This window comes from Triticum urartu, chromosome 6A (genome assembly GCF_056163025.1).
Source record: "Triticum urartu cultivar PI428250 chromosome 6A, HENAU_Tu73, whole genome shotgun sequence".
NCBI lineage: Eukaryota > Viridiplantae > Streptophyta > Magnoliopsida > Poales > Poaceae > Triticum > Triticum urartu.
The window spans coordinates 356473224-356498811 of record NC_141878.1 but is presented as its reverse complement, the minus strand read 5'-3'; the positions used below and the strand labels follow the sequence as shown (position 1 = coordinate 356498811).

Below are 25588 nucleotides of genomic sequence, written 5' to 3'. Positions count from 1 at the left end.
GGCTATCAAAGATGGCCAGCCGCCGCCTTGGCCGCACTGGCATCGCCCGGCGGCGTCCTCTAGTTGCGGTGCGGCAGAGGGGGGGGAGGGGGGAGAAGGTTGGCGGCGGTTAGGCGATGGACGCCTGCTAATTGCATTTTACATATTGTATCATATGAAATCCTAGACTAGCTTAAGTAATGAAGTGGTTATTCTGAAAGAAAAAAAGCAGATTTGAGACGATCGAAACTACAGCGTATATCTGATGCACATCTCTTGAAATAAAAAACGTCTCTAAACTAAATTTTGGTTCAGTTCAATTCAATTCTGTGAAAAAACTCTGCAAATCTCGAAATTAAATGGGATATTTTGGGGGCTTCTGCTACGCCGCCCTCCCGTCTCATCTTCCCTGGTCACCGTCCCACCGCCTGTACCAAGGTCCCCGCCAGCCCGCCTAGACCCTACGGCCTACGCAGTGATATCACACGAACACGGCAAGCACACACCGTCTTTAGTCCGATCCGGCGGACTATTGGAGGATGGCAATGATGAGAAGTACGCGGGATCTGCTGATGGAGGGTTTCGAGGGGCTCGTGCGGGACGGGTCTTTCAAGTGGCCCGTCCCCCGCCGCGGCGTGGACGACGACGACGACCCCTACCGCTCGCCCTCGGCCTGCAAGAGCACGTCCGTTGCCGGCCTCTCCCCCATGGTCAGCGCCGTCGTCTCTCGCTGCTCCCGGTAATATCTTAAAGAACTGGGCGTTGGTTTTCTTCAGTTTGGAAAGAGGAAATGTTGCTCTCGGATGTTATAATTTTCGTTATCACTTGGGCCTTGAGATTAAGAGATGCTGATTCCCGAAGCTTCTGTAGACTGTTTAATTCACGAGCTTCTTTCTTTTTGTAATGGAATTAGATCATCACATAATCCTGGATAGTCCCACTGCTCTCTAAACTGCAGACATGGCGACGTAGGTGAAAATTCTCAGAAAATCTTGAAACGATATTAGCTTGCATATTATTATTCTTTACATGAGTCCAGGGTACTGTGTTTGAGGAACAAATAGCGTAGTCTGGTCTGAGGGAGTTCATCTTGAATCTGAAAATGGGTTTAAGGTCTCTTTGATTCAAAGGATTTCCAAAGGAATTTTGGAGGATTCTAATCCTTAGGATTTTTCCCTACAATGGTTGTTTCATGCATAGGAATTTTTCCTTAGGATTCCTTTGCACTAGTTTTTATAAGAAAATTTCCATCCACTACAACCTCATGTAAAGAATCCTATGTTTTTCCTGTGTGAATCAAACGTCCATACTGATCCTATAGCATTGAAGATGACATGCCATTCCATTCTCTGTCGAAGGGTCTTTCGTGAACCATAAGATTCAGTTGGTTGCAATGGAAACTACATTGCAATGCATGTAACTGGACAATTTGAGAAATAGTTTCTCATGAATTGGACAATTAGTTCTATTTTAATATTTGGGTGCATACCATTTTAGAGTCAAAGGAACATGTTGTGTGACCTGATATAGTTTAACTCGGTTGAAAGATCTGTAGTCCAGTGGTTGGCTTGACTGGGAACCTGTTGAGCTTCCCATGTTTCGTGGAGCTGTCATAATGTTTTTCTTTAGTTTTGACTTGATTTGTGGAGCACAGTTAGCCAGGATGACTGTGCAGTGTCGTACTTTATTATAATAAGTTAGTAATACCATATAACAAATTTGCTTTTTCTTAGTTACGTAATGCCTATTTTGTGTCCATTGGATGTTGAACAGCCTTTTTTGGCGCTAATTACCTTTCAGAGTTCTCGACGTATCCATTGAAGACCTGCAATATGACTTTGATATGCAAGCATCTGACTCTATAAAGCACCCAAGAAACTATGCGAGAAACTTTTTGGAATATTGCTGCTTTAGGGCACTTGCACAGGTCTCACAAGTTGCGGGATATCTTGCTGACAAAAGCCTTCGTCGCCTGACATTTGATATGATGTTAGCTTGGGAAGTTCCCTCTTCTTCAAGCCAGCTCACTGTTAAGGTAGAAGCTTTCTTTTGATTGCTTTCTCGAAATAATTTGTTGGTCATACAGAATGAGCTGGGCTTGCATTACAATCATCTGTACAAGGTCTTTTGTTCCATTAAAGTTTTGTAATAACATCCCTTTTATACTGAATTTCATCTCTCCTCATTTGTAGGTTGAGGTTGATAGCACTGTTAGTTTGGAGGCTTTCTCAAGAATAGCACCTGCCATTCCAACAATCGCTGATGTAGTAACTTCTTCAAATCTCTTTGATGTGCTTTCATCAACAAGTGGAGGCCGTCTTCCGTTTCTTGTATATGATAAGTATCTTGCAGGATTGGACAGGTCACCTTCTGTACTGTAATGTTTTCATAGTAATCATATACGTTTCCTTGTTCAAATACCCGAGTACTTACAATTTTATCTTTTGTATACTTATTCTTTAAAACATTAAATTTTGTTCCTTGTCTTGGATGAAATCATTATTAGTTCTTAAATAAACTAAACTAAATGTAAGACAATTTTCCTAGATATCTGGTCTTAGAGTGCACAATCTGAAATTTTTGTTTGGCGTTCGTGACATTGTCTTTCCTTCTGCTATAAAGTATTTCTTGCAGAGTTTAGATATGACGTCATTCTGTTTGGCGTTCATGACATTGTCTTTCCTTGTGCTCTAAAGTATTACCTCCGTCCCAAATTACTTCTCTTAGATTTGTCTAGATACATATGTATCTAACACTAAAACGTGTCTAGATACATCCGTATCTAGACAAATTTAAGACAAGTAATTCGGGATGGAGGGAGTATTTCTTGCAGAGTTTAGATATGACGTCATTCAGTACTTATAATGGATGTGCATGTGTAGTACTACATATTTTTTTCTTATTTCTTACAAGATATTGTAACTCGATCAGTTTGAGCAATTATGCTGATGTATTGTTACAACTGGTCATCGCTTAATCGGTATAAATACAGAAATGGAGATATATCGTGTACTGTTGTCAATGTCAGCTAATTTTCTTGCGCACCCCTTGATGTGTATGTCTGTTCTTAATTGTTTCCCAAATGAATAAAAACACATAATTGCATCACACATCTGATGTCTTCTGTTCTTGCTGCTTATTCTCAACAAACAGAGGCTACCTTCATATACAAAGATGGAGTTTTTTTGGGCAATCACTAACTAGGTTTTGTCTCTTAAAAGTCTTGCTTGTACGACATTTTATTACTCCCTCCGTTCCTAAATATAAGTCTTTGTAGAGATTTCATTATGAACCACATACGAATGTATATAGATGCATTTTAGATTGTAGATTCACACATTTTGCTCCGTATGTAGTCCAAAGTGAAATCTCTACAAAGACTTAGTAGATTCCATTATATAGTGATTCACTACCTCATTCATGCTGAGTTATAGACTCCTGGCATGTATTGAAAAGGTTGTATGTGTTAAGGAGTATTAGTATATATAGGTCTAGGTCTAAATTTCCTTCGTTGTACCCCGAGTCTATTGTACTACATATTTACCCCATGGGCTGTTAATACAATCAAGTTGCATCCATAACATGGTATCACAAGCCAGTTTTTTCTCGCACGCGTAACTCATGCTCCTCTAGATCGATTCCTTCGGTCTCCAGCCCACCCTCCCAGTCAATTTATCCGTCTCCACCTTTCCCCATCGATCTCCGGATCAGATTGGTCCCGTCCTCTCACCTCTGTCTTGTTGGCTGCATCATTCCAGGTTGTCTGCTCCCTCGACAGATCATGCCAGATCGGACCCAAGCTGGACCTTCAAATGCAATGCTATTGCGTACACTTTGCATTTGGTGGTTGTGTGTGCGCGCGTGGGGGTGGGGAGGGGGGTGGGGGAGGGGCGGTTAAGGAGTATTAATATAATTCTAAGGTCTCTTTGCGTAGTTGTATTAGTATAGGTTTCCTTGTACCCCAAGTATATTGTACAAGATATTTGCCCCATGGGTTGTGCAGTACAATCAAGTTTTGCATCCATAACAGTATGACGAGCGAATAACAACTATACATTTTCTTGCTTCTGTAGGTGTACAGTAATGTAACATTGAGGCTGTAGAGCGAAAGGGCATAGTTTAAAAGCCATGTTCATAATGTTCTTGATATCAAAAGATCGTAGTGTATATTGTACCATGGTACAAACATGGACATGGCTTCCTTCTCCCAAATGCCATTGTGGGAAGCAGATTTTGTCATTGTTAACGATATATAACTTGTTCATATAGGCATTTAAGTGTCAATGCATATTCTGAAGTGTTATCACTATCTGAAATAGGATGGTAATTGACATTCCTTCACTATCTGAAATAAGATGGTAGTTGACATTCCTTCACTATCTGAAATAGGATGGTAGTTGACATTCCTTTTTAATTTTAAATTATTTGCCAATGATATACTCCTTTTTTAAAGTTGAATGCATCAGAAACATGTCTATAAACTTTTATTTCAAATAAAGTTCAGTTATGCTATTTCGTTTCCTCTTAATATAGGATATGTAAGTATCAATTTCTGTTGGTTCCTTTTTGGTAAAGGCGACTCTGAATGTGTTTTGTCCATATAGAGCATTTAAGAAAATGAAGACACAGTCTGAGTCATCGCTTCTATCGGGCTTCCGATCACAGAGAGGAGAAAGGGTTCTAGAAGTCGATGGAACATTGACAACTCAACCAGTACTTGAGCATGTTGGGATTTCAACATGGCCAGGTTTGTCTGGTTTACTGATGGGGCTGATCAAGTTGATTGCATGTTTGATTACTTACAGCTTAATTTATGTTTTTGCCTTGTTCCTTTTGTTGTATTTATATCACTGGTTTCAACCTTTGGTGATGCAGGAAGATTGACACTTACGGATCATGCCCTTTACTTTGAAGCTGTAAAGGTTGTGACATTTGATAAGCCCAAATCTTATGAACTTGCAGAAGATGCAAAGCAGATTGTTAAACCTGAGCTGACTGGCCCATGGGGTTCACGGCTGTTTGACAAAGCTGTTATGTATAAATCAACAACCTTGTAAGTTTAAAACAAAGCAAATACTCAATATTACATTAAATGAACATAGGTTGTGCTTACAGCGATCTTTTACTAATTATTTAACATACAACTGATTGCTATTTATCTTGAGAAAAAGTCTGTTCTGTTAAGACTGGTGTTCTACTTACGATTAGCATATCTATATCTATATATATATATAGGGTATATATATATATTTGTTCTACTTATGATTACTCATCTCTGACTATATAATATTGAATGCAGAACTGAACCAGTGATCATAGAATTTCCAGAGCTGGCCGGGCACTCTCGCCGTGATTACTGGTTGGCAATTATATCTGAAGTTCTTTATGTTCACAGGTTTGTTAGGAAGTTCGACATAAGTGGAGTCGATAAAGAGGAAATAATTCTGAAGGCCTCGCTTGGTATCTTGCGGTTGCAAGCCATCGAAGAATTAGCTTTTCCAGCTTCCAATCGATACGAATCTCTTTTGTTGTTCAATCTTTGTGACAAACTTCCTGGAGGAGATGTAATACTTGAAACACTAGCCAGTACTATATCATCAAGAAGTTCAGCTCATGCCAATCAACCAGGCATGAGCATTGGAATGCGTTCCATGTCTGCCTTCGCTGTCCTGTCAAACCTGGGCATGGTATCACCAGGTAATAATAGTGAGAGACTCTTTGTTGGTGAGATAGTCGTTGGGGAAATGAGTTCCTTGCAGAAGGCAGTTACTGAGTCAATGAACAATTACAAGAAGGTTGAACTGGCCCAAGCCACAGTTGATGGAGTCAAAGTTGATGGGCTTGATACAAACCTGGTAGTGATGAAGGTAAACTAAGAACAACATAATATCTTCATCTTTTCAATTACTTTAGGTTGTTTGGCCTTTTCGTGCATTATCGCCTGTTCAATCTGGTCACTTAATTTTACTTCACTTTGGACTTGTATTTCTGGAGCCAGGTTCTTGTTTCAGTCCCTATTGTAACATTGGTTTAATTAAAGTTCTCGAAACTGGAAATATACAGAGGCATATATGTTGTCTCATGGAAGTCCAGATGAGAGTGGGGAGTGTTCAGGGTTGCAATCATTCTGTCATCCTCTTTATGTTCAAAACATATTGTTTTGAGGACTTGCATGACAGAGAGCAGATTATTGTGTCAATGGGATGTGAAGAAACAGAAAGAGCAGGAGTAGTCTTATCCTTAGTATAATATGCGGTGGCCGGCAGCGGGGTGCGGCCAGCAGAAATAGGGGATCTACAGCAGGTTAAGGCAGCAGCAGTACGTAAGGGGAGGCAGCAGCGGCTGTGTGTAGAGTAATGTGCCCTGCTCTTGTCCAAGGCTGCTCATCTGGCTGGACGAGATGTGTGCCCAGGAGCTGCTGCTGTGTTGCACAGCAGGAAAAACAAGTGCATCCACTTGCTCTGCACGGAAGAGGAGATAGCTGCAGAGGAGTATAAGTGGTCAGGCAGGCAGTGCAGCCAGGAGTGTGCGTGTACTGCAGTGGACGAGCAGTTTGGGTGTCTGGTGCTCGTGCATTTGCCTGTGAGGAGAAGAGTGTGTGTGGCCCGGACATTGGGAGCAGCATGCTGGATTCTCGGCTTTGGCGTGTGCCAGGGAGAAGATTGGTTTCTTGTGCTCTTCCATTTAGCAGCTGCTTGGGGTTCAGCTGTAGTGGTGTACTTGTTAGCTGCGCAAGAGAACTTGTGTTGTGCTGCTTCGAGGCTCTGTTTGTTAGTCGCCGACTAATCACCGAGCCGGTACTGGAAGACAGAAAATCACCAATTATGTCCAACTAATCACTGAGGCGGAGGCATGGTGACTCGACTTGACTTGTTGACTCAAAAACCTTACTCTGAGGTGATTCGCAATCATGGAGGTGATTCAAAGAATTGAGAAGCTACTTGAGAAATTGACTCAATTGAGGGTGGAGAAAAATAAGGCTAATCTAATTTAACTCCGGAAGGACGGTTGTTTTTCCACTTCCTGAAGTTCTGCACTCATTAACTGTCTCAATTTTTCAACGATGCCCATCGAGCACCATTCGTGGGATTGTGAACAACCGGATAACCACGACTTCCATGAAGAGCAACCGAAGGAGACAAAGTATGGAAGGCATGACACCACACGAAATCTTGAGGAAAACAGAGGTCACAATGATGGGAGAAGTTGCGATGTGCTTGCACAAGGAGCGGGCGAAACAATCGCCGCTCCCTGCCACCTAGCGACGAAGAAGGAAGGCGTGGACGAGTGGAGACATGGCCCACCCGAGGTAACAACAATAAGAGAAGCAAACGATCCTGTCGAGACAGACTCACTTGGTCCACCATCTAACGATAACAGCGATGACCCAGAGGCGACTAGGTTGCCCGCACACCGAAGGCCATCACACCTACCCAATGAACGTGTCGACCAGGCGTCATTGCGGACCTTCAAGTTTGGCAACGATACTATGGGATGTTGAGCCCTCCCACGAAATCACCAGCTTGAGGGTGCCACGCCATGTACAGACTCACAACTTCGAGAGTGACTCACTAACCCTGTCGCCTTCCTTATGAAGTTTCCCAGGCGTTACGGGTCATGGGCGGCAATACCTCTGACATGGCAAACATCCTACCACCCATCTACAAGGCAACACCCTTGCATGTCTTAGGAACCTACTTTTTTACCCAAAAAGTCTTTCGCCCCGCTTTACATATAAAGCAACAACCTCATACGGTCGAGCAAACCACAACACAACACACCCACAACCACACTCACCTAAGGCCAGATACAAAGGTGCTAGAAGCTACAACAACCAGACACTGAACGACTCGAAGTAGACTACAAGATGACAGTAAGCATCACTACGAAGCCGCCGGAGCACTCCTCGGAGATACCAAGAAGAGGTGAAGTTGAGGATCGACGACACCGTGAGCTCCAAGACGGTGCCTTCAGGAAGGATACGACACCGAAGTGCCGACACCGCCCGATCCAAGGATCTAGATTTTCATCCGGAGCACGACGAAGAGAAAGGAGCAACCTTAACGGAGACTTCAGGAAGATGACGACGCCCACGGGCGCCGCTTCCGTCGGCCTGGCCGAAGCCAGACAGGGTTTTCACCTCGGCATGCATGCTCCTTCGCCCAGTGTGGCCAGACATGAGTACCCTAGAGGCACACCTACACGGAACGTCAAACCGCCATCCACCACACAGCCCATGCGGCCATGGCCGCTAGCTGCACGCACTTGAGCTGCGAGCTTAGTCCACGAGCACCGCAGCTCCCACTACTGAGCCCCTGCCCAGTAAACACGACGCCCAATAGGGCCTCCATGGCTGCAAGCGATGAACCGATCGGCAAGCTCCGACTGTCGATAGAGCCGCCAGCAACTGAGACAATCAGATTGATCGGGGAGCCACCAGGTCGGAGTAGAAGTGACACGGGAGCGGACCACGTCGACGACAGACACCCCTGTCGGTGACGGGTGGCCCGACCGCATCGGCGCCACCCATCACTCCCAACACCTCTCCATACGCCACCTCCTGTGGCGCCTAACCATAGCTCTCGGCCTGGATCCGCATCTGGCTTGTCCCTGCCATCCGCTCCACGACGCGAGGTGACGGACCGGCCACACCAGCAACCGCGAAGGACCCCAGCGACCTCCAGCAGGACCGTGCGCCAACAGACCGACACCGGAGGAAGTCCAGCTGCCGCCGCGACGCGACCCGCACTGTCACCATGGGTTGCCACCATGCCGTCGCAGCCCATAACCAAGCCACGACCAGGGTGAGCACGACCACCACCCTGAGCCGCCAGCGACGACCAGGGGGCAAATTCGGGCAGATGACCGGCAGCCACCGCACCCAACAGTAGCTGCCGGCGCGCTGCCGTGGGCCACGACCAAAGTTGAACCCGTCAATCGCTGCCCGCCCCCGTGCCGCCCGCCGCCAGGAACCCATCATAATGGATTTGACCTGGGCCGCCGCCGCCAAGCACGCCTTGCCTTAGCCAGGCACGCGCAGTCGCCACCACTGCGGGCACGAGCCACCGCCGGTGACAAGCAGTCCTCCACACCAAGGCACAGCTGCTGGCGCCGCCGCGCCCCACATGTAGCGCCACGCCCCCGCTCGAAGAAGGCGTCCTTGGCGCCCGCGCCCCCACGGAGAGGAGAGGAGGCCCCGTCGCCGCCGCTGCCAAGCGGGCTTTGCCCGTTAGCGAGCGGTGGCGGCGAAGTGGGATCTAGAGGAGGAGGTGGTGGCTAGGGTTTCTCCCTGTCACTCGCGGGAATGACGCGCGCGCGGGGGGGGGGGGGGGGGGGGGTGGGTGGGTGGGAGGAGGAGAGCTTCGGATTAGGAACCTATTGCCCTATCGACTGTTGGAACACCTTATGTGAACCTCTTCATTACAAGCCTTTCTACCACGGGGGACAACAAGGAGATAAAAGAGGATTTTAAGCTCATCAAGATGGCAGGCAATGAAAAGCTACATGACTACCTCCACCATACCGCTTGGAATGGCACAAAGTCCCTTATCCCCCGGACGAAGAAGTAACCGAAACATTCAAGGTTGCGGTCCACAAGGATCAAGGCACCACCACATGAACCAACTTGTCAAAATCGTCAGAAAAGCAATAGCTATCGATGTTGCCATCACACGGAAGGCCGAAGATGGTAGGGACTGAAGTCCAAATGACCCGAACATGAGAAAGAACACCAGCAGAAATGATGGAGGAGCGACTCGAACGTCATGGTTGGATGCATTAGCAATGACTTTGAACGTTGAGGTGAGCCACATGTGCAGCGCAAAGTGTGCCCCAAGAAGCGTCAATTGCAGTCAAAATCCAAGTTCTAGGGCTCAAAGGATAAATGCACCCCTTTTTGATTTGAAGAAGGCAGAGGTAAATGCTAGGAAATATGCAACTTGTATTCCCTTGGGGCCATAGGCCAGTATATATACATGTACAGGTGCATGAAATATGCAAAAAAAACTTATAGAATGGAACAAATAAAAGGGTACATGGCTAAAATATATAACTCAACCCCATCCCCTGTCAAAATCATGCTGGATCAACAACATTGAGTTTGGAGAGATACTCTGCTCTATTCTGGGCCTTCGTAAAGAAATCCGCCAACTATAACTTGGAAGCCACATACTGAAGAGAATAACCTTATCCCACACACTCGAGTGCACAAAAGAAGCCTCGACACCATTATGCTTGGTGAGCTCATGCTTCGCAGGGTTGCTCGCAGTATTGATAGCACATGTACTGGTTGATGAGAGGAGTAGGTGTAGTGACAAACACCAAGATCTTCGCAGCCATCGTAGCCAAGCCTCCTCTACTATTAAAAGAACCATAGCTCGCAACTCAGTCTTTGAACTTGAATAGGAAACTGCAAACTGTAGTCAGTTTTTTTTGTCTTCCAGGCAATGAGAGAACCATCAAGAAAAACACAATAAGCAGAAAGGGGCAGTCAATCTAAAGGATCACTAGCCCAATAGCATTCAAATAGGCCTGAAGCTGGAACGAACTGGATCGTGGGAAGAAGAGATGGCGAGAGATAGGCCCACGGAGATACCGTAGAACACGCAAAGGTGACTGTAGTGGACCAAAGTGGGAGCAGAGACAAATTGACTTAGAATTTGAATGGGATAGGAAATGTCTGGACGAGTGATGACTAGATAGACAATACTTCCAACAAGATGACGACAACGCGTAGGATCAGACAAAGGCTCATTGTTAGAAGCACAAAGGTGGACTTTGAGCTCCATCAAATCAACAGTGTGCTCAAGCAAGAAGATCTGGATATACTTCCCTTGGGAAGTAAAGAAGCCGACAAAGGTAGAAGAAACCTCAATGCTAAGGAAGTAGCGAAGAGCACCAAAATCATACATAAGAAATTGCTCCACTAAGACGTGCCATCACAAACACAATGTACTTAGAGTCGTTGCCAGTGATGATCATGTCGTCGACATATAGAAGAAGAGTCTGTCAGCGAGCTGAAAGGTGGACAAAAACACTGGATCATGGGCACTCATCGGAAAACCAGCCACAATCACCACTAAGGCGAAGCACTCAAACCAGGCACGAGGGGCTTGCTTAAGGCCATATAGAGAGCGACGAAGATTACAGACCATGCCATCAGGAATAGAATACATGACGTGCGGGAAGACTAAGACCTAAACCTAAGCTCTAATACCATGTTAGGAATATGTAACTTGTATTCCTATGTGGCCATAGACCATATGTATACACATGCAAGTGCGCTACAATATGCAGAAAGTCCCTTATAGATCGGGGAAAACGCAAAGGGTACACAACTAGATTATCACAATTGGTGCGAAGTTGCATATGACGGGATCCCATGGAAGAGCTTAGTGTAGGACCCTCTCAAACTACATGGAAGAAGAACAAAGGCTGAGATCAATGTAGAGGTCGTAGGACAATGACGATGACCCCCCCCCCCCCCCCCAATGTACTTATGTGGGTAAACCATCTATGGATAGTTCAAAAAAGCGGTAGGCGTTAATTGTGTGTTTTGCCACCGCCTTGCGTTTTTCTGACCTGCTTTTTTGACCAAAGCGCATGCTTATCCGCAATTATGCGCAGATTAAGCGCAGCTATGCACTAGGCATTTTGCTATCACCTAGAACCTAGGCACACCTTTTTTTAACTATGTCTACGGGGAGTATTAGTGACTTACAAGTCGGAGGTTGAAGCGAAGAAGATAGCAAGGGATGTCCTCGTTTGACAACGCTTGGCCTGCGGCTAGAATGAAATGGGCAGAAGTACCCATCATGCTTAGCGAGAAAGACTGCCCACCAGGATGCCAACGCCCATGACGACTTCCTCTAGTCGTATCCCCTATCATAGGGAGCGTGCGAGTTCATCGCGTACTAATTGATGGGGGAGTTCCTTTAGCATGATTACGTTGAAAACATTGGACCAGATGTAGGTATCCCACAGAGAGTGAGCAGGACTTGAGGGAGTTCCATGGAATTATCCCAGGGATGTCACACTTGCCGTCATCTTTGAGAAATCAGATAATTTCCGCAAGCTGTGCACCTTCGAGGTTGTTGACTTCAAGATGGTCTACATGGCCATGATAGTCCGCCACATGTTTGCACAATTCATGGCTATATTGAATCACATCTACATGATGGTAAAGCTGCCAGGGCTGAAAGACACCATCAGGGTCCAAGGCTCCCTTGAGAATGTGATGGGCGGAACTATGAAATGACCGCCGCCACTTGGGTCCTCAACGCGCGGGTGCCTCCTATGATCTTCCTGTTAGAGTACTATATATATAGCCGTGTAGCCTTTTCTATTTTCCCCATTTTATAAGAGGTTTTCTGCATATTTCCTGCACCTGTCCATGTATATATACTGCCCTATGCCCCCATGGGAATACAAGTTGCATATTTCCTAACATGGTTAGAGCCTAGGTCAATATTTTCGCACACGCAACTCTTGCTATGATCTCTTCGCAGCGATGTCGTCATCTTCTTGCCGGTCATCCCTGCTCTCTTTCCCTCCGCCGCCGCCGTACCTCTCGGTTGCTGCATTGGACCATCCCGCTTCTGATCCACGCCACCCCGCCTCTGATTCATGTCCTGGACACTGCGCCGTCTGCCTCCTAATCGAATCGTCCCACCTGTCGCACGTCTCTAGGTCACGGATGTACTCTCGCACCAGGTCCTTTCGGCCGCTGCCGCCATCTTTCTCAAGTTGGTTCCCTCTGCCAGGCCCGTGTTGCCCCTCGCCCTCTGCCATTTAGGTCGATGCCTCCCTGGTCGTTGCTGCCCACCTGCGCATGCACGCATTTACAAGGCTGCTGCCAAGCTGCGCACGCACACATTTACAAGGCTGATGCCCAGCTGCGCACCCACACATCTACAAGGCTGCTGCTTCCCCCCGCGCGTGCACACAATCTCCTTTGCTGGTCGTGCTTCCTCCTGTTCCTCGCGTGAGTAGGCAGCCTGTTTGTTTGTTTCTCGTGTTAGCAAACATGGTTGATTTGTGCCATCCTCTTTTGCTGGCATGTTTCACCCGCCGCTAGCCTTTGTCCAGCCCGTGATTCTTTTCTGCTCAGTTAAAAAAAGAGTAGAAAAATACATGTATGATGTTTTCGTTGGGTATGCATCTCCCTCCCTGCCCGCCGAATCTTGGCGGTGTTCCTTACATTGACTTTGTCTCGCACACCTCGGTGCTCGTACACTTGCGATGTCGTCTCCTTCGACGTCTTTCATAGGCAGTGGTGGTCGCTCTTTAGTAGCGCCTCTCGCGACCTTCGCACATGGTGATTGTTGCTCTACACCCTCCGCCCTCGCGACTTTCACCGGTAGTGTTGGTGCATATTGCTCCATCGGCCGTGCCTCACACACGCGCCTTCTCTTGGCACTTGGTGCTTGTCTGCATGCGCCCTCGTCTCCTTCATCGGCTTCTGCAGACGATTCTGGTCATGCTACACCATCTTCTGCAGGGCTTCCATAGGTGGTGCTGGTTGCTCCTCTCGTGGTGCTGCTACATCCACTACTTCATCCGTGTCCTTCATTGAACAGGAGAGTGCGCAACTTCGCGACCTGCTTCTCCCTCGGACTCCTTTGCCGGGTGCATCTACGTCGACCTCTTCAGTTGAGCCTCTGACTAAGCAGAAGATTATGTGACTTCGATGCCAACGAGGTGCGACTTTTGGTTCTACATCAACAACTTTTGCTACTGATTCTTTTGGCACTGTTAGACTATCTACTACACTAGCCTATACATCTCCATGGATTCTTGATACTGGAGCATCTTTTCATATGACTCATGATTCATCCACTTCGTCCTCCATTCTATCTCTCGATTTTCCTATTCATGTCTTGATCCTGATGGTACCATCCTTCTGGTTAATGGCCGAGGCGTTCTTACTTTGTCTTTTCATGTTCCTGATGTTACTCATGTTCTCGGACATACCATGCAACTCATTTCTAGTTGTCAGATTGTTGACTCTGCTTGTAGGGCCATTCTCGAATTTGACTCATGTTCTGTTTAGGATCTTCACACTGGTGCTCTCCTTGGTGATCTTCACACTGGTGCTCTCCTTGGTGCTGGCCCCCGACGCCGTGACTCCAAGGGCCTCTAGGAGCTTGATTGACGTCACGTTCCCTCCGTGCTATTGTTGCACTCTCTCCACCTCTGTTGCCTTGTCTACCAACTCTTTCAGCAGTGGCATCATTGCCTTTGTCACTTGTGTGGCCCTCATCTCTCATCCTTAGTTCGAAGTGGTTTTCTTGGATCCGTCTCCGGTGGTGTATTTAGATGTCAGGGTTAACGGCTTGGTAAACAGGTAAGTTACCTTATCCATATAGCGAGACCGTGTCTCAGTGTCCTTTTGACCTTGTTCACTTATGTATGGTGTCTAGCTCCCTTTGCCTCGAAAAGAGGCTGTCACTACTAATATTATATTTATAAATGATTTCTCTCTACACACGTGGATATATCTTATGTCTTCTCGTAGTGAGGTCTTGTTTATATATAAGCATCTTGCTATGATGGTTCACACTCATATGCATATTGCTGTGTTTTGTGTTGACCCTGTTGGAGAGTATATCTCCAAGATGTTGTGTGGAGTCCTTGCTGAGCAGGCTACTCTTGCTCAGTTCTCTTGTCCTGGTGCTCATGCTCAGAATGGCGTGGCTGAGCGCAAGCATCATGACCTTCTCGAGATGGCTCGTGTGTTGATGATCGCTACCTCTCTTCCGCCTCACTTTTGGGTTGGGGCTGTCTCCACTTCCACCTATCTCAGCAACATTCAGCCATTCACTGCTCGCCTTTGACCGCTCTCCTGATTATTGGGCGCTTCATTTGTTTGGTTGTGTTTGCTGTGCGCTTCTTGCCCCCCATGAGCGCACCAAACTTACCGCTTAGCCCGTCAAGTGTCTTCTTAGGGTACAATGATGAGCATAAGAGCCGTGGTTGTTGGGATCCTGTCGGTCGTCGGATGCTTATTTTCAACACACCTATCACTCCTGTTGAGCCCTTGTCTACCCATCCCACCTGCTTCTCAGACTGCTACAGATCTGCCGCCGCCATCTCTTATGGTTTCCTCATAGCTGCAGATCCTGTTGAACCCAAGCAAAAGGGATTTTTTTTAGTACGAGCCAGCTTGATGCAAGGAGGGAGGCCTACCCCCTTTCTCCCATATTGACCAATGTCCGGGGAGCATTGCGGAACCCCCCTCGCTACCCCCTTTTGGAACTAACCATATCGTCTACCAGCGCCGGCAGTGTCCTCCGGCACCTTGATGGGATCTACCTGAGACAGAAAGGCCTAAGCGAAAATAGGTCATCGAAAATTGGAAGGCTCGTGACTGGGTCAAGAAACTCACCTCCGCCGTCCTGACTAGGACCAAGCACCAAACCATAGACCCATGCTGGTTCATCTTGTTCCTTAAACCTGAAATTCTTTGGCGGAAGAAGCCGCCCACAACATGGACATCCGTGCATTGCCCGTCCCACAAGTCTTTCATGGCCGCCACCATTGGAGTAAGGAAACTATAGTTCGCCGGACACGAGTTCCATTTGACTAACTGGGCGTTAACAAACTTGGGGGCACCAGTCTCATCAGACACGATAACCCACCACTTCGTCGGGCCGGCCTTGTCATGACTCCAAGATTGCGGGGCTGCATCTTGATGAAGGCCCAACCTTTGCTAGTGCGTATCGAGAACCAACATGAACATGGGACCTCATTGGGCGCCAGGTTCGTATTCACCTTAAGCAAGAAGTTATGGAAGAGATTCGGATCTTAGTGGATCCCGATGAAGCGCTCGCAAAGATGCATGAAGGCGGATAAGACCATTGAAATCAGGGCCCAGTGATAAAGCTAGATTCTGCAGAAATGGATCATAGAGTAGAGGAAAGTGGACAAGGGGAAATTTTCACCACCTTGGAGGTGGTAGGCAAGAACCATCATCGCGGCCCTGCCGGGTGTCGAGGAGTCACCCAGGGAGAAAGCGGTGCCACAAAGCCTCCGATGCTCCTTTGTTGGAGATATTTGCACTGTGCACACTTGCAATTTCAAGTTCAAGTGTATCTATGCACCACTTCAAAGTTGGACAATTGTTACATCTGCTCTATTAATCATCCACAGATTGGAATGTACCATCTATATCCATTTTTGAACATGTGAATTTAGTCAATTACTCTTCCAGTTGAAATTTCAAATGAAGGCAGTTTAGTTTACCAGAACTCAAAGGTAGGGTTTGGTGAGATCTGCCATTTAGGAGTGTAATGTAGATTACAATAAATGTTCATACTTTTTGTCACGTGCCGCTCATGTGCTCCCCATATAGTGGTCATGAATAGACATTCCACGCCACTTGTCATGTACGCAAGCTAGCATGCTCATGATCTACAGTAGCCTGCAATTTGTAACTTCTATGGCCTAGTTTAAGTAACCAGAGTTCAGTAACCTGCAATTCAATTGTCTCTTATCTACATGTGTACTTTCTTTGATGGTTTATGTTTTCAATACAATTGCACCAACCATGTATGTCAAATGCCAAATTTGTGTTTCCTATGGGCAGTTAAGAATATAATGATTTAATTGTATCTAGGAATTGTTATCACCGGTAAGTGACCTTTGGAGGTTTTTGGTGTCGTTGGCATTGTGGGATGAGCCTTTGAAGTCATTCATCTTTTGCTTGTTATCTTCTTCTATTATCATAAGGTATGCTGCTTTGCCCATATATATTTTTATTTTCTTTATGCAATGGTTGGTTATTGTGTACTATCGGACATACTAACAAATAAAGGCAAGGATCATGTTCTGCTACATCTCATGGAAGGAGGCTGCCAACATAAACTTGTCGGGACTTGCATGTGTTAATATTTGTGTAGAGAATGCGCTGCTGGTTGTTTTAGGTAGTACTTTTTTTGGTGGATAATGGAAGTTTGGTCGTAACACCACTCGAGTTTGAGCACCATGACAAGAGAACTAAGCAAGTGTGCCCTACTTAGCTAGGAATCCGCCCGACAAATGGGAGATATACTCACCAGCAGAGTCTACACGAAAGACATGAATAGGGGTAGATAACTGGGTATGTACGGTGGTAGCGAACTGCTGATATACAGGAAGAACCTCATTGTGAGAAGACATAAATATTTCCAAGTTTAGTGAGAAATCATCTATAAAAGTAATGTAATATCGATACCCCCTTTCGAGATGAAGGGAGCTTTGACCCCAAACATCTGAATGAACAAGATCAAAAGAACGCTAAGACATTAACTCCCTATGACGGTAAGGTAATTGAATCTTTTTACCAAGCTTACAACCCTGATAATCTAAAGGCACATCTCCTAAGATAGACCCATAAAAACACAATGAACTAAATACGAAAGATGTCACACAGATGATCGAGACGCTGATGGAAAGAGCTCCTAGACAAGGTAATGGGCAGAGAGACTGGCGGCCATGGCAATGGAAGGAATATGAAGCCAGTAAAGCTCCAAAAAGGGCCCAAGAAGCGCTCACCCACCAGCCACCTCCATCGAGCGTCGTGAGAAAGACTGAGTTAGACCGACTATAAACTAGCTTGACGATGGTGCTCGCACACGTAGGTTGCGTCGCTGCCATCTCCAGGAGACTGTCGCCATAGGAAACCACTCACTAGGTTGCCGCCGCCACCAGTCATACCCACTCGCCTTCCCGCCCTGGTCGACACCAGCGATCATGCTAGCTTGGCCTCTTTGTCTCCTCTGTACGCACATGCCCAGCGCTCTCCTTGTTGTGAGACTAAGCCGGTTCCCAAGGCTCGTCTTATGTTTCCTCTTAGATTGGATCTGAACAAGGAAGAGTAAACCAAAAAAAAGTACAATGCCTTCACTGTCGGGCTATCATATCATCTCTTGTCGGCCGGTGATTTTGACAATGTTCACTACACTGGGTTCGATTGGCCACATGCGCATTCACCTGTGTGGCCTTTGTCTTCTCTTCGAGGAGGTCACATATCTGCCTCGCCCTATTGCCAATTTGGAGCCTAAACCGTAGGCTCCTGCCCCAGATGCTCTGTACTTGTCGGTGGTTCGTCGGGAGTACGCACTTCAGCAGGGTCATTCCATTGTCGACATTTCTGCGTTTAAAGTTCTGCTATTTGGCGTCAGCTTGATATTCTGCTGGTTGTGGCTCTTGTGCGCGTGTTGCCAAATTGTTCGTTTATGAGCTCTTGTATCGGCAACGTAAGGAGTTTGAGCCGTGATGTGCCCAAATCTTTTTCGCTTGTGCCCGTGTCTCTTCTGGAGGCACTCAGTGAGATCCACACTAAGGAGACTAGTCTGCGTGGTGCTAGTCCACTGTAAGTTCCCTCGGAGCTCGCTCCGCGCTCACCTGCTACACCACCTACTGCACCGGCTGCTTCCCGCTTCAGTGATCCGCCTCTTCTACCGTATCCAATAGGCAGTGGTAGTCACCCTTCTTCTAGTAGTTGTTGTCCACATTGCCCCTATTGCGTCAATGATGGTGCAGTTGAGTATGATTGCTACAAGAAGAAGCAACACATGTGACGCGGTTCTTCTTGAGGGCTTGTGGTTCTACATTGACCTCTTTAGTTGCGTCTCTAACTGCACAGGATGTTGTGCAACAAGATCTGCTTGCAGCTTCGGGTTCTTCCTCGACAGGTTCTGCAAGTTCAGCTACAAAGCGACCACCTCCTCCACAGTTAGGTACATCCCCATGGATTCTTGATTCTGGAGCCTCTTTCCTTATGACATATGATTCTTCCTCTTTGCCATCCATTAGACCTCTAGATTCCCTATTCTTATCGCCGATGGTACTTCTCTTCCTATTGCTAATCCAGGTACACTGAGCATTCCATCATTTTTTGTTTCCCTTGTGGCTCATGTTCCTCGGCTTACCATGCAACTCTTTTCTATTGGCTAGATTACTTACTTTGGTTGTAACGCCATTCTCGATGATGATTCTTGTTGTGTTTAGGACCGCCGTAGGGGAGCTCTAGTTGGAAGCCTATCTGACATAATACGGGTGATTGCGATGGGGAAATTCTATCTAGACTGTGCGGGATGGCTTCGATGGGAGGGAAATAGCTGCATGCATGCTATTGTGTAGGGTAGAAAGCGAATTAGATAAGAAGATCGAAGATGGCAAGACAAATGATTGATCTGGAAGGCAATGAAAAAGTTCTTTTCAAGGAAGCATGAGTTGTATGTGTGGAGGAGAAAGAAAAACCCTAGGCCCTAATACCACGTTTGGGAAATAACAAATTATATTTCCATGAAGCGATAGGGGGGTATATATACACGTACATGTGTGGTAAATATGCAGAAAACCCATGAGGGTTATTACATGGCTAACATATACCACTCTTAACAACAATCACATATAAGTTCCCCATCTTTGTGATAGATGAACTTCTTGATGAGCATGCTTGATTTATGTTCTGGTTTTCACCAAATGCGTAATAACATCGCCAAGATAATCTTTCGCACGCACAATGCCAACTACAAGTTCCTAGTCATGCCTTTTGGCATGGCCAATGCCCCCAACGACTTTCTAGGGCTTGATCAACGAGATCCTTTAGCTCTTCCTTCGTTGTTTTTTCTGTCTTGTTTGATTATATCCTTATTTATTGCTCATCATGGTTGGAGCACTGCGTCGTTTGATACAGGGCAAGTCGTTGGATGGCCCGACCTTCATGATTTGGAGGTGGAACGGCGATGAACATTCGTAACTATTCGTACGAAAAGCAATTTCAAGCTCTTCTTCCTCTTGCTCTCCTTTCTCCTCATCCATGGCTTGGTCTTCTTCCCTCACTTATCCATGCTAGATTCCTTTGCACCTAAGCATGCACAAGGTTTTGGAATTAGGTAGTAGACATGTCTCATATGAATGCATATGGAGCTCGAAGAGTAACAAAGTAACCTCGGTGTCAATGGCACATGAGCGAGCTCTTGTCACCGGTCCACTTGGAGCTTGTGGGGTTGATGATACATGGTGATGTCCATGGGGTGCTTCGCATCAATCTTCGTCTTGTGTTTGAGGTTATATGACAAGATACTCTCTTCCTCGAATGGTCCAAGTGCACATTCGGTGCTGCATCCATGGCGTACCTCAGCCATGTGATTTCTGCAGGTGGTTTGCCCATGGATCGACAAGGTCCATCTTTGGCAGATGAGCCAACCTCACTATTGGTGTTAACGCATGTGCTATGAGGCTTCGGTCTTTGTCACACCTGTGCGTGATGACACAGTGGACTAGAGAGATGCCAAGGGCATGTTGGGCCATGGGCATTGTGAGGGATGTAAACTAGAGCCAAGTGTGGCCCAGAGAGGAGGCTATTTAACGTGTTTAACTGACGAGATGAATCATCGATCAGAAGAATGAACTGGTTCCTGGTATCCTCGATATCCTCATCTTTCTGTGCTCTTCTCACCTCAAACCCTATCCCAACTATCCCGATACCTTGTGACTCAATTCCCTCTCCGACGGGTACATCACAATTTGATAATCAAAGCCCACCCCCCCCCCCCCCCCCCCAAAAAAACCCAGCTTCCGTAGTTGTTCCTCTGAATCTCCTGACCTGATTCGTACATCCACTTTGTTGGGTGTGATTTTGCTTCTGTGAACATCATGCAAAATCCCTTAGATAGATTTTGGATTGGCTTTGAGCGTTAACGGCGGCGCAATCCAAGCCTTCTGCTCAGACATGCCATGTCCTTACAGCCATGGAGAGTGAAAATCAGATGAAGTCCTTGCTCGACATGATCCTCAAGCGCCTCAATGACTTGCCATCCTGGACTAGCGCCATGAGGCCTAGCTCTAGTTCAAAGAGAAAGTCACCACCGATATGCAAGGGATGAGGAAAGAAATCCACCTCACCCAAGCAAATGTCAATGAGCCCAAGACGCACACCCGCGATCCATTAGAATTAGGCTCTGCCATCGCACCCGCACCTTTGGCGACCCCGCCACTGCCAAAGATGGGTAGCCAATGAGATGACCGCCCCACAACTATCGTATGCCATGTCGGTCATCTCGCAGGCTGCTCCAGCTGGTGGCCATGGCTATGTCAAATCCCCGCACCATGGTTTCCCCACTTTCAACAGCACTGCCCTACGCCTTTGGTTGGACTGTTGCCTGGCCTATTTTGAGTTGTACAAAATTTCGTAGCATCAACGGGTGACCACGACGATGCTCTACGTTGAAGAGCACGCGACAACACTGGCTTCATGCATGCCGGCAGTCCCAATGCATTTTCACACGGGAAGCCTTCAAGGAAGCTCTGTTGGAGGAATTTGGATCTAACGAAATTGAATTGTTGATGAATTGTTTGCTACAACTGAGGCAGACTAGATTGGTGGCGGATTAATGTTGGGCATTTGAGGCATCAATTCCCATTTGATTTCGCCGGCCTTTAGGCGCCGAAAATCATCATGCACGGCTTGTGTGTGCACACACCCAGGAGAAACTTGAGCACTAGCGTCCGCGCTACAGGCCGGCACCTACGGGTCAACCGCCTACCTCTCCGCTCCCAACATTGACCCCTCCTTAGGGATGTAAAGGCGCGCTGTTTAAGCCTGTTTAAGCCCACTTATCCATCTAATAGTTCAAGTTTTTTCCCATGAAAATGAACTATTGAGCTAACTAAACGGGCCTTTCGGCGCTATTTATTGCGCCATTTACATCCCTACCCCTCCTCGACCACCAGTTGCACTGCGGCCTCCGGACAAGTTTGGGCTCTATTCTGCTGTGGGGACAATTACCTTCAGGAGCATCAGTGCAAGCACCGAGGTGAGTGCTCACGGTCAAGGTCGGTGACTATGGCGAGTTGCTCTCAGATGATGCCATCCGCGCTCTAAAATTGATGGAGGAACCCGGTGCCCCATCATTGGAGTGCTGCCAGCTTTCGTGCACGCCATCACCGACTCTGAAGCGACAGGCACGATTCGCTTGCGCATACTTGTGGGCACCCAAGATAAGTTGCTGCTGCTCGACTTTGGGAGCACGTACAACTTCATCAACGCAATGTTCATTGATCATATCGGTGCCACCACCGCACCCATACCACTGGTGGGTGTCAAGCTTGCGAACGGATAGTGTCTCTGCTATGATAAGTTCGTCCTCGACAATTTGGTGGTTGCAAGGCCATGAGTTCACCACCAACATGCGTGTCATGGAGCTCGGCGCATATAATGGAATTTTGGGCATGGAAGTCTCGGCGCAATAGCCTGATGAACTGCCATTGGCTAGAGAAAATGATCACGTGCATTCACCAAGGCCAAGAGGTGACACTGCAAGGTGACCGATCAACCAACCAAACGTCTTTGCTTCCCCCAGAGCCTGATACTTTGCTCAAGTGGCATGCCGGGAACTGACATATGGGCGATGGCAGTGATGGAGATGACACCTTCGAGGTCACCAACAGAAGGACTACACGTGCCTCCGCCAGTTTAGGACGTCCTCTACGAGTTCCACGTCTTTGCCAAGCCCAAGTCCCTTTCACTTCATCGCCAATACGACCACGTCATGACCCTCATGCCGGAGTTGCGCCCAACCAAGAAAGGTCCTTGAGTTCAGGCTGTGTTTGCAGGGGCCGAGACGTGTAATGTTCCGACTCAGTATGTTAGTCTGGTTGCATTATGTTGGGAGTGCATCCGCTACGATGCTAGGCCACCTTGTCTGTTTGAAGTCAGGAACTCCTGTCTTCTGTTTATGCCTGAAGTCAATGGCTCCCTAGAGTGCGACAACAACCCACTCTTTGAGAACGGCACCACGCCACCGCACAATGGGTCAACCTTGGAATCCCATCCCTCGTCGCTAATGGGTGTGCATCCGTGGATGCTGGGCCTCCTTGTCTGTTTGACGTCAACAACTCCCATCTAGGCCCCGCGTCTTTTGTTTACATCTAAGCCAATAGCTCCCTGGGGTGCAACGACGGCCCTCCAAGAGTGTTTGTTGGTTCGGGCGGCACCACGCCACCCCACAACGGGTAAACCATGGGATCTAATCCCTTGTCGCCTCGTCTGTTTGAAGTCAATAGCTCCCATCTAGGGCCTGATGGGTTGGGCCGCTTCGTCTGTTTGAAGTCAATAGCTCCCATCTAGGCCTTGTGTTCTTTGTTTATGTTTGAATGGCCTGCTTTTTTTTATGTTTGAAGGCAATAGCTCCCTGGATTGCGCCGACGACCTTTCGAGAGCGATCGTGTGTTCGGGCGGCACCTTGTCGCCGCGTAGCGGGTCAACCTTGGGATCCTGTCCGTCCTCGCCAACGGAAGTGCATCCATGACGATGCTGGGCCGCCTCGTGTGTTTGAAGTCAACAAACTCTCGTCTTCTGTTTATGTCTGGGATCCCGTACATCATCGCCAATGGGGATGCATCCGTTACAATTCTAGGGCTGCCTTGTTTGTTTGAAGTTTACAACTCCTATCTAGGCCCAGCATCTTCTGTTTGTGTGTGAAGTCAATAGCCCCCTTGAGTACGACAACGGCCCTCCGAGAGCGATTGTGGGTTTGGGCGGCACCATGCCACCGCATAGCAGGTCAACCATGGGATCTCGTCCCTCTTCGCCAATGGGAGTGCATCCATGACAATGCTGGTCCACCTTGTTTGTTTGAAGTCATCTAGGTCCCGCGTCTTCTAATTATGTTTCAAGTCAATAGCTCCCAGGAGTGCCATGATGGCCCTTCGAGTGCACCGATGATATTCAAGAAGGTCCTTGTAACTGGATTAGCTAGACCATACCGTTACTCTCATTTGCAAAATGACAAGATCGAGCGCCGAGTTAGCGAGATGGTGCGTTGCGGGGTGATCATGCACAACATGAGCCCATATGCCGCTTCCGTGCTCCTCGTGAAGAAGGATGGAACGTGGCCTTTTGTGTGGACTATCCACGCCTGACATGACAGTAAAAAACAAGTTCCTTTTGCCAATTCGACGAACTCAATGAGCTAGCGGCGCGACCTACTTCTCCAAGCTCAACTTCCATGTTGGTTACTACCAAATCTGGATGAAGCATGTGATGAGATGAAAATGGCGTTCAAGACGCACCACAAACACTTCCACTTCCGAGTCATGCCATTTGGGTTGACGAATGCGCTGACAACATTCCAATGACTCTTGGACTCGATCTTCGCCGAGCATGTCAGTAGGTTTTTCATTGTCTTTCTGGATGACATCTTGGTGTATAATTCCTCACTTCAGGAGCACACTAGCCACTTGCATCGGCTGCTCGACAGGATTCATCCACACCAAGGCATCCCAGTGCACGTTCACCTAGACTGGTATCAAATACCTAGGACATGTGATCTCTTGGGACGGTGTCGCCACAGACAACCAGAAGGCGACAACCATGCAACATTGGCCCACTCCCACCAACGCCACCAAGCTGTGAGGTTTCCTTGGCCTCACGGGCTATTACCGAAAGTTTGTGCCCATGTATGGCATCCTTGCCAAGCCACTTACCCCGCTGCTAACAAAAAAAGGGCTTTGAAGTGGCAGATCATGCCTAGACGGTGTCCGAGCCACTCAATCAAGCGATGGTGACGACAGCCGTTTTGGTGCTGCCCGACTTCATTAAGCCATCGTCAATTGAGATGGATGCCCATGACACCGGCATTGGGGCCGTCCTCGTGCAAGGCAGCCACCCCGTGGCATTCTTTAGCAAGGCTCTCGGCGTCCACAACAAAAAACAATCAGGAAAGGAGTTCCTCACTGTCATGATGGCCGTGGACAAGTGGTGCACCGACCTCCAAACGGCTCCGTTCATGATCCTGATTAACCGCAGTGCTTGGGCAACTGTCAGCTCGTGACAAATCTGCAACGGACGGTGATGTCCAACCTCCTGTGGCTCCCGTTCACCTTCCAATACAAGCACGACGTTGAGAACGGCTCTGACAATGCTTTGTCTCGCGTGGGCAACCTCCTCTTGGTTGACACTCTCTTGGTCTGGCAACCCGGCCGGAGGCAGGAGGTAACTAACTCATACAAGACAGATGTGTCAGCAAGCTTTTGCCAACTCGCACTGTGCAGCCTGGAGAAGCAACACTGCTATGCATCATTCGCTTCCACTGGCGTGTATGGATCGGCTGCAACATCGCACTGCAGGCGAAGCTAGTGAGCGTGCTGCGCAACAATGTGGTCGGCAGCCACTTTGGGTTGGTCGCGACCTACCACTGCGTCAAGTTGTTCCTGTGCACAAGGCTCAAACAAGCCGTCGATGATTTTGTCCTACAGTGTGAGGTGTGCCAGCACGCCAAGTACGAACACACCAAGCCGGCCTACTTGGAACTCCTATCGGTGCCGGAAGGGCCGTGGACGGGCCTGACCATGGACTTCGTTGAGGGCCTTCCCTAGTCTAACAGATTTGACATGATCATGGTGGTTGTCGACCCGCTTCATCATCAAGCCTGCACACTAAATGCCACTTTGCCACCCCTTCAGTGCACAATAAGTGGTGCGGACGTTCTTGGTCGCGATCGCAAGCTTCACGCCACGCCCAAGTCGATCGTCTCGGACTGTGACTGCGTCTTCACCAGCGACATGTGGCAAGAGATGCTCGCCTCCGTTGGCACCCAGCTGCGGTAGTCCATAGTGTATC

At 47.6% G+C, this 25588-nt stretch overlaps 1 protein-coding gene across 3 annotated transcripts in view; it reads left to right on the top strand.

Annotated features, from left to right (window-relative positions):
- The first annotated feature begins 343 nt into the window (after positions 1-343).
- The window catches only part of LOC125513138 (uncharacterized), a 54460-nt gene continuing 29215 nt past the window's right edge, over positions 344-25588 (top strand). Inside the window, exons 1-7 of one of the 3 annotated variants that reach the window (XR_015608204.1) lie at positions 344-718; positions 1780-2014; positions 2172-2341; positions 4584-4726; positions 4855-5032; positions 5279-5846; positions 16595-16707. Coding sequence is in view for 2 of the 3 variants with exons in the window: in XM_087527979.1 (XP_087384105.1) it covers positions 519-718; positions 1780-2014; positions 2172-2341; positions 4584-4726; positions 4855-5032; positions 5279-5846; positions 16595-16707 (1607 nt within the window). In the remaining variant the exon portion in view is untranslated. The remainder of the gene's footprint in view (positions 719-1779; positions 2015-2171; positions 2342-4583; positions 4727-4854; positions 5033-5278; positions 5847-16594; positions 16708-25588) is intronic. The other 2 variants (XM_087527979.1, XM_048678176.2) reach the window with 2 other exon arrangements.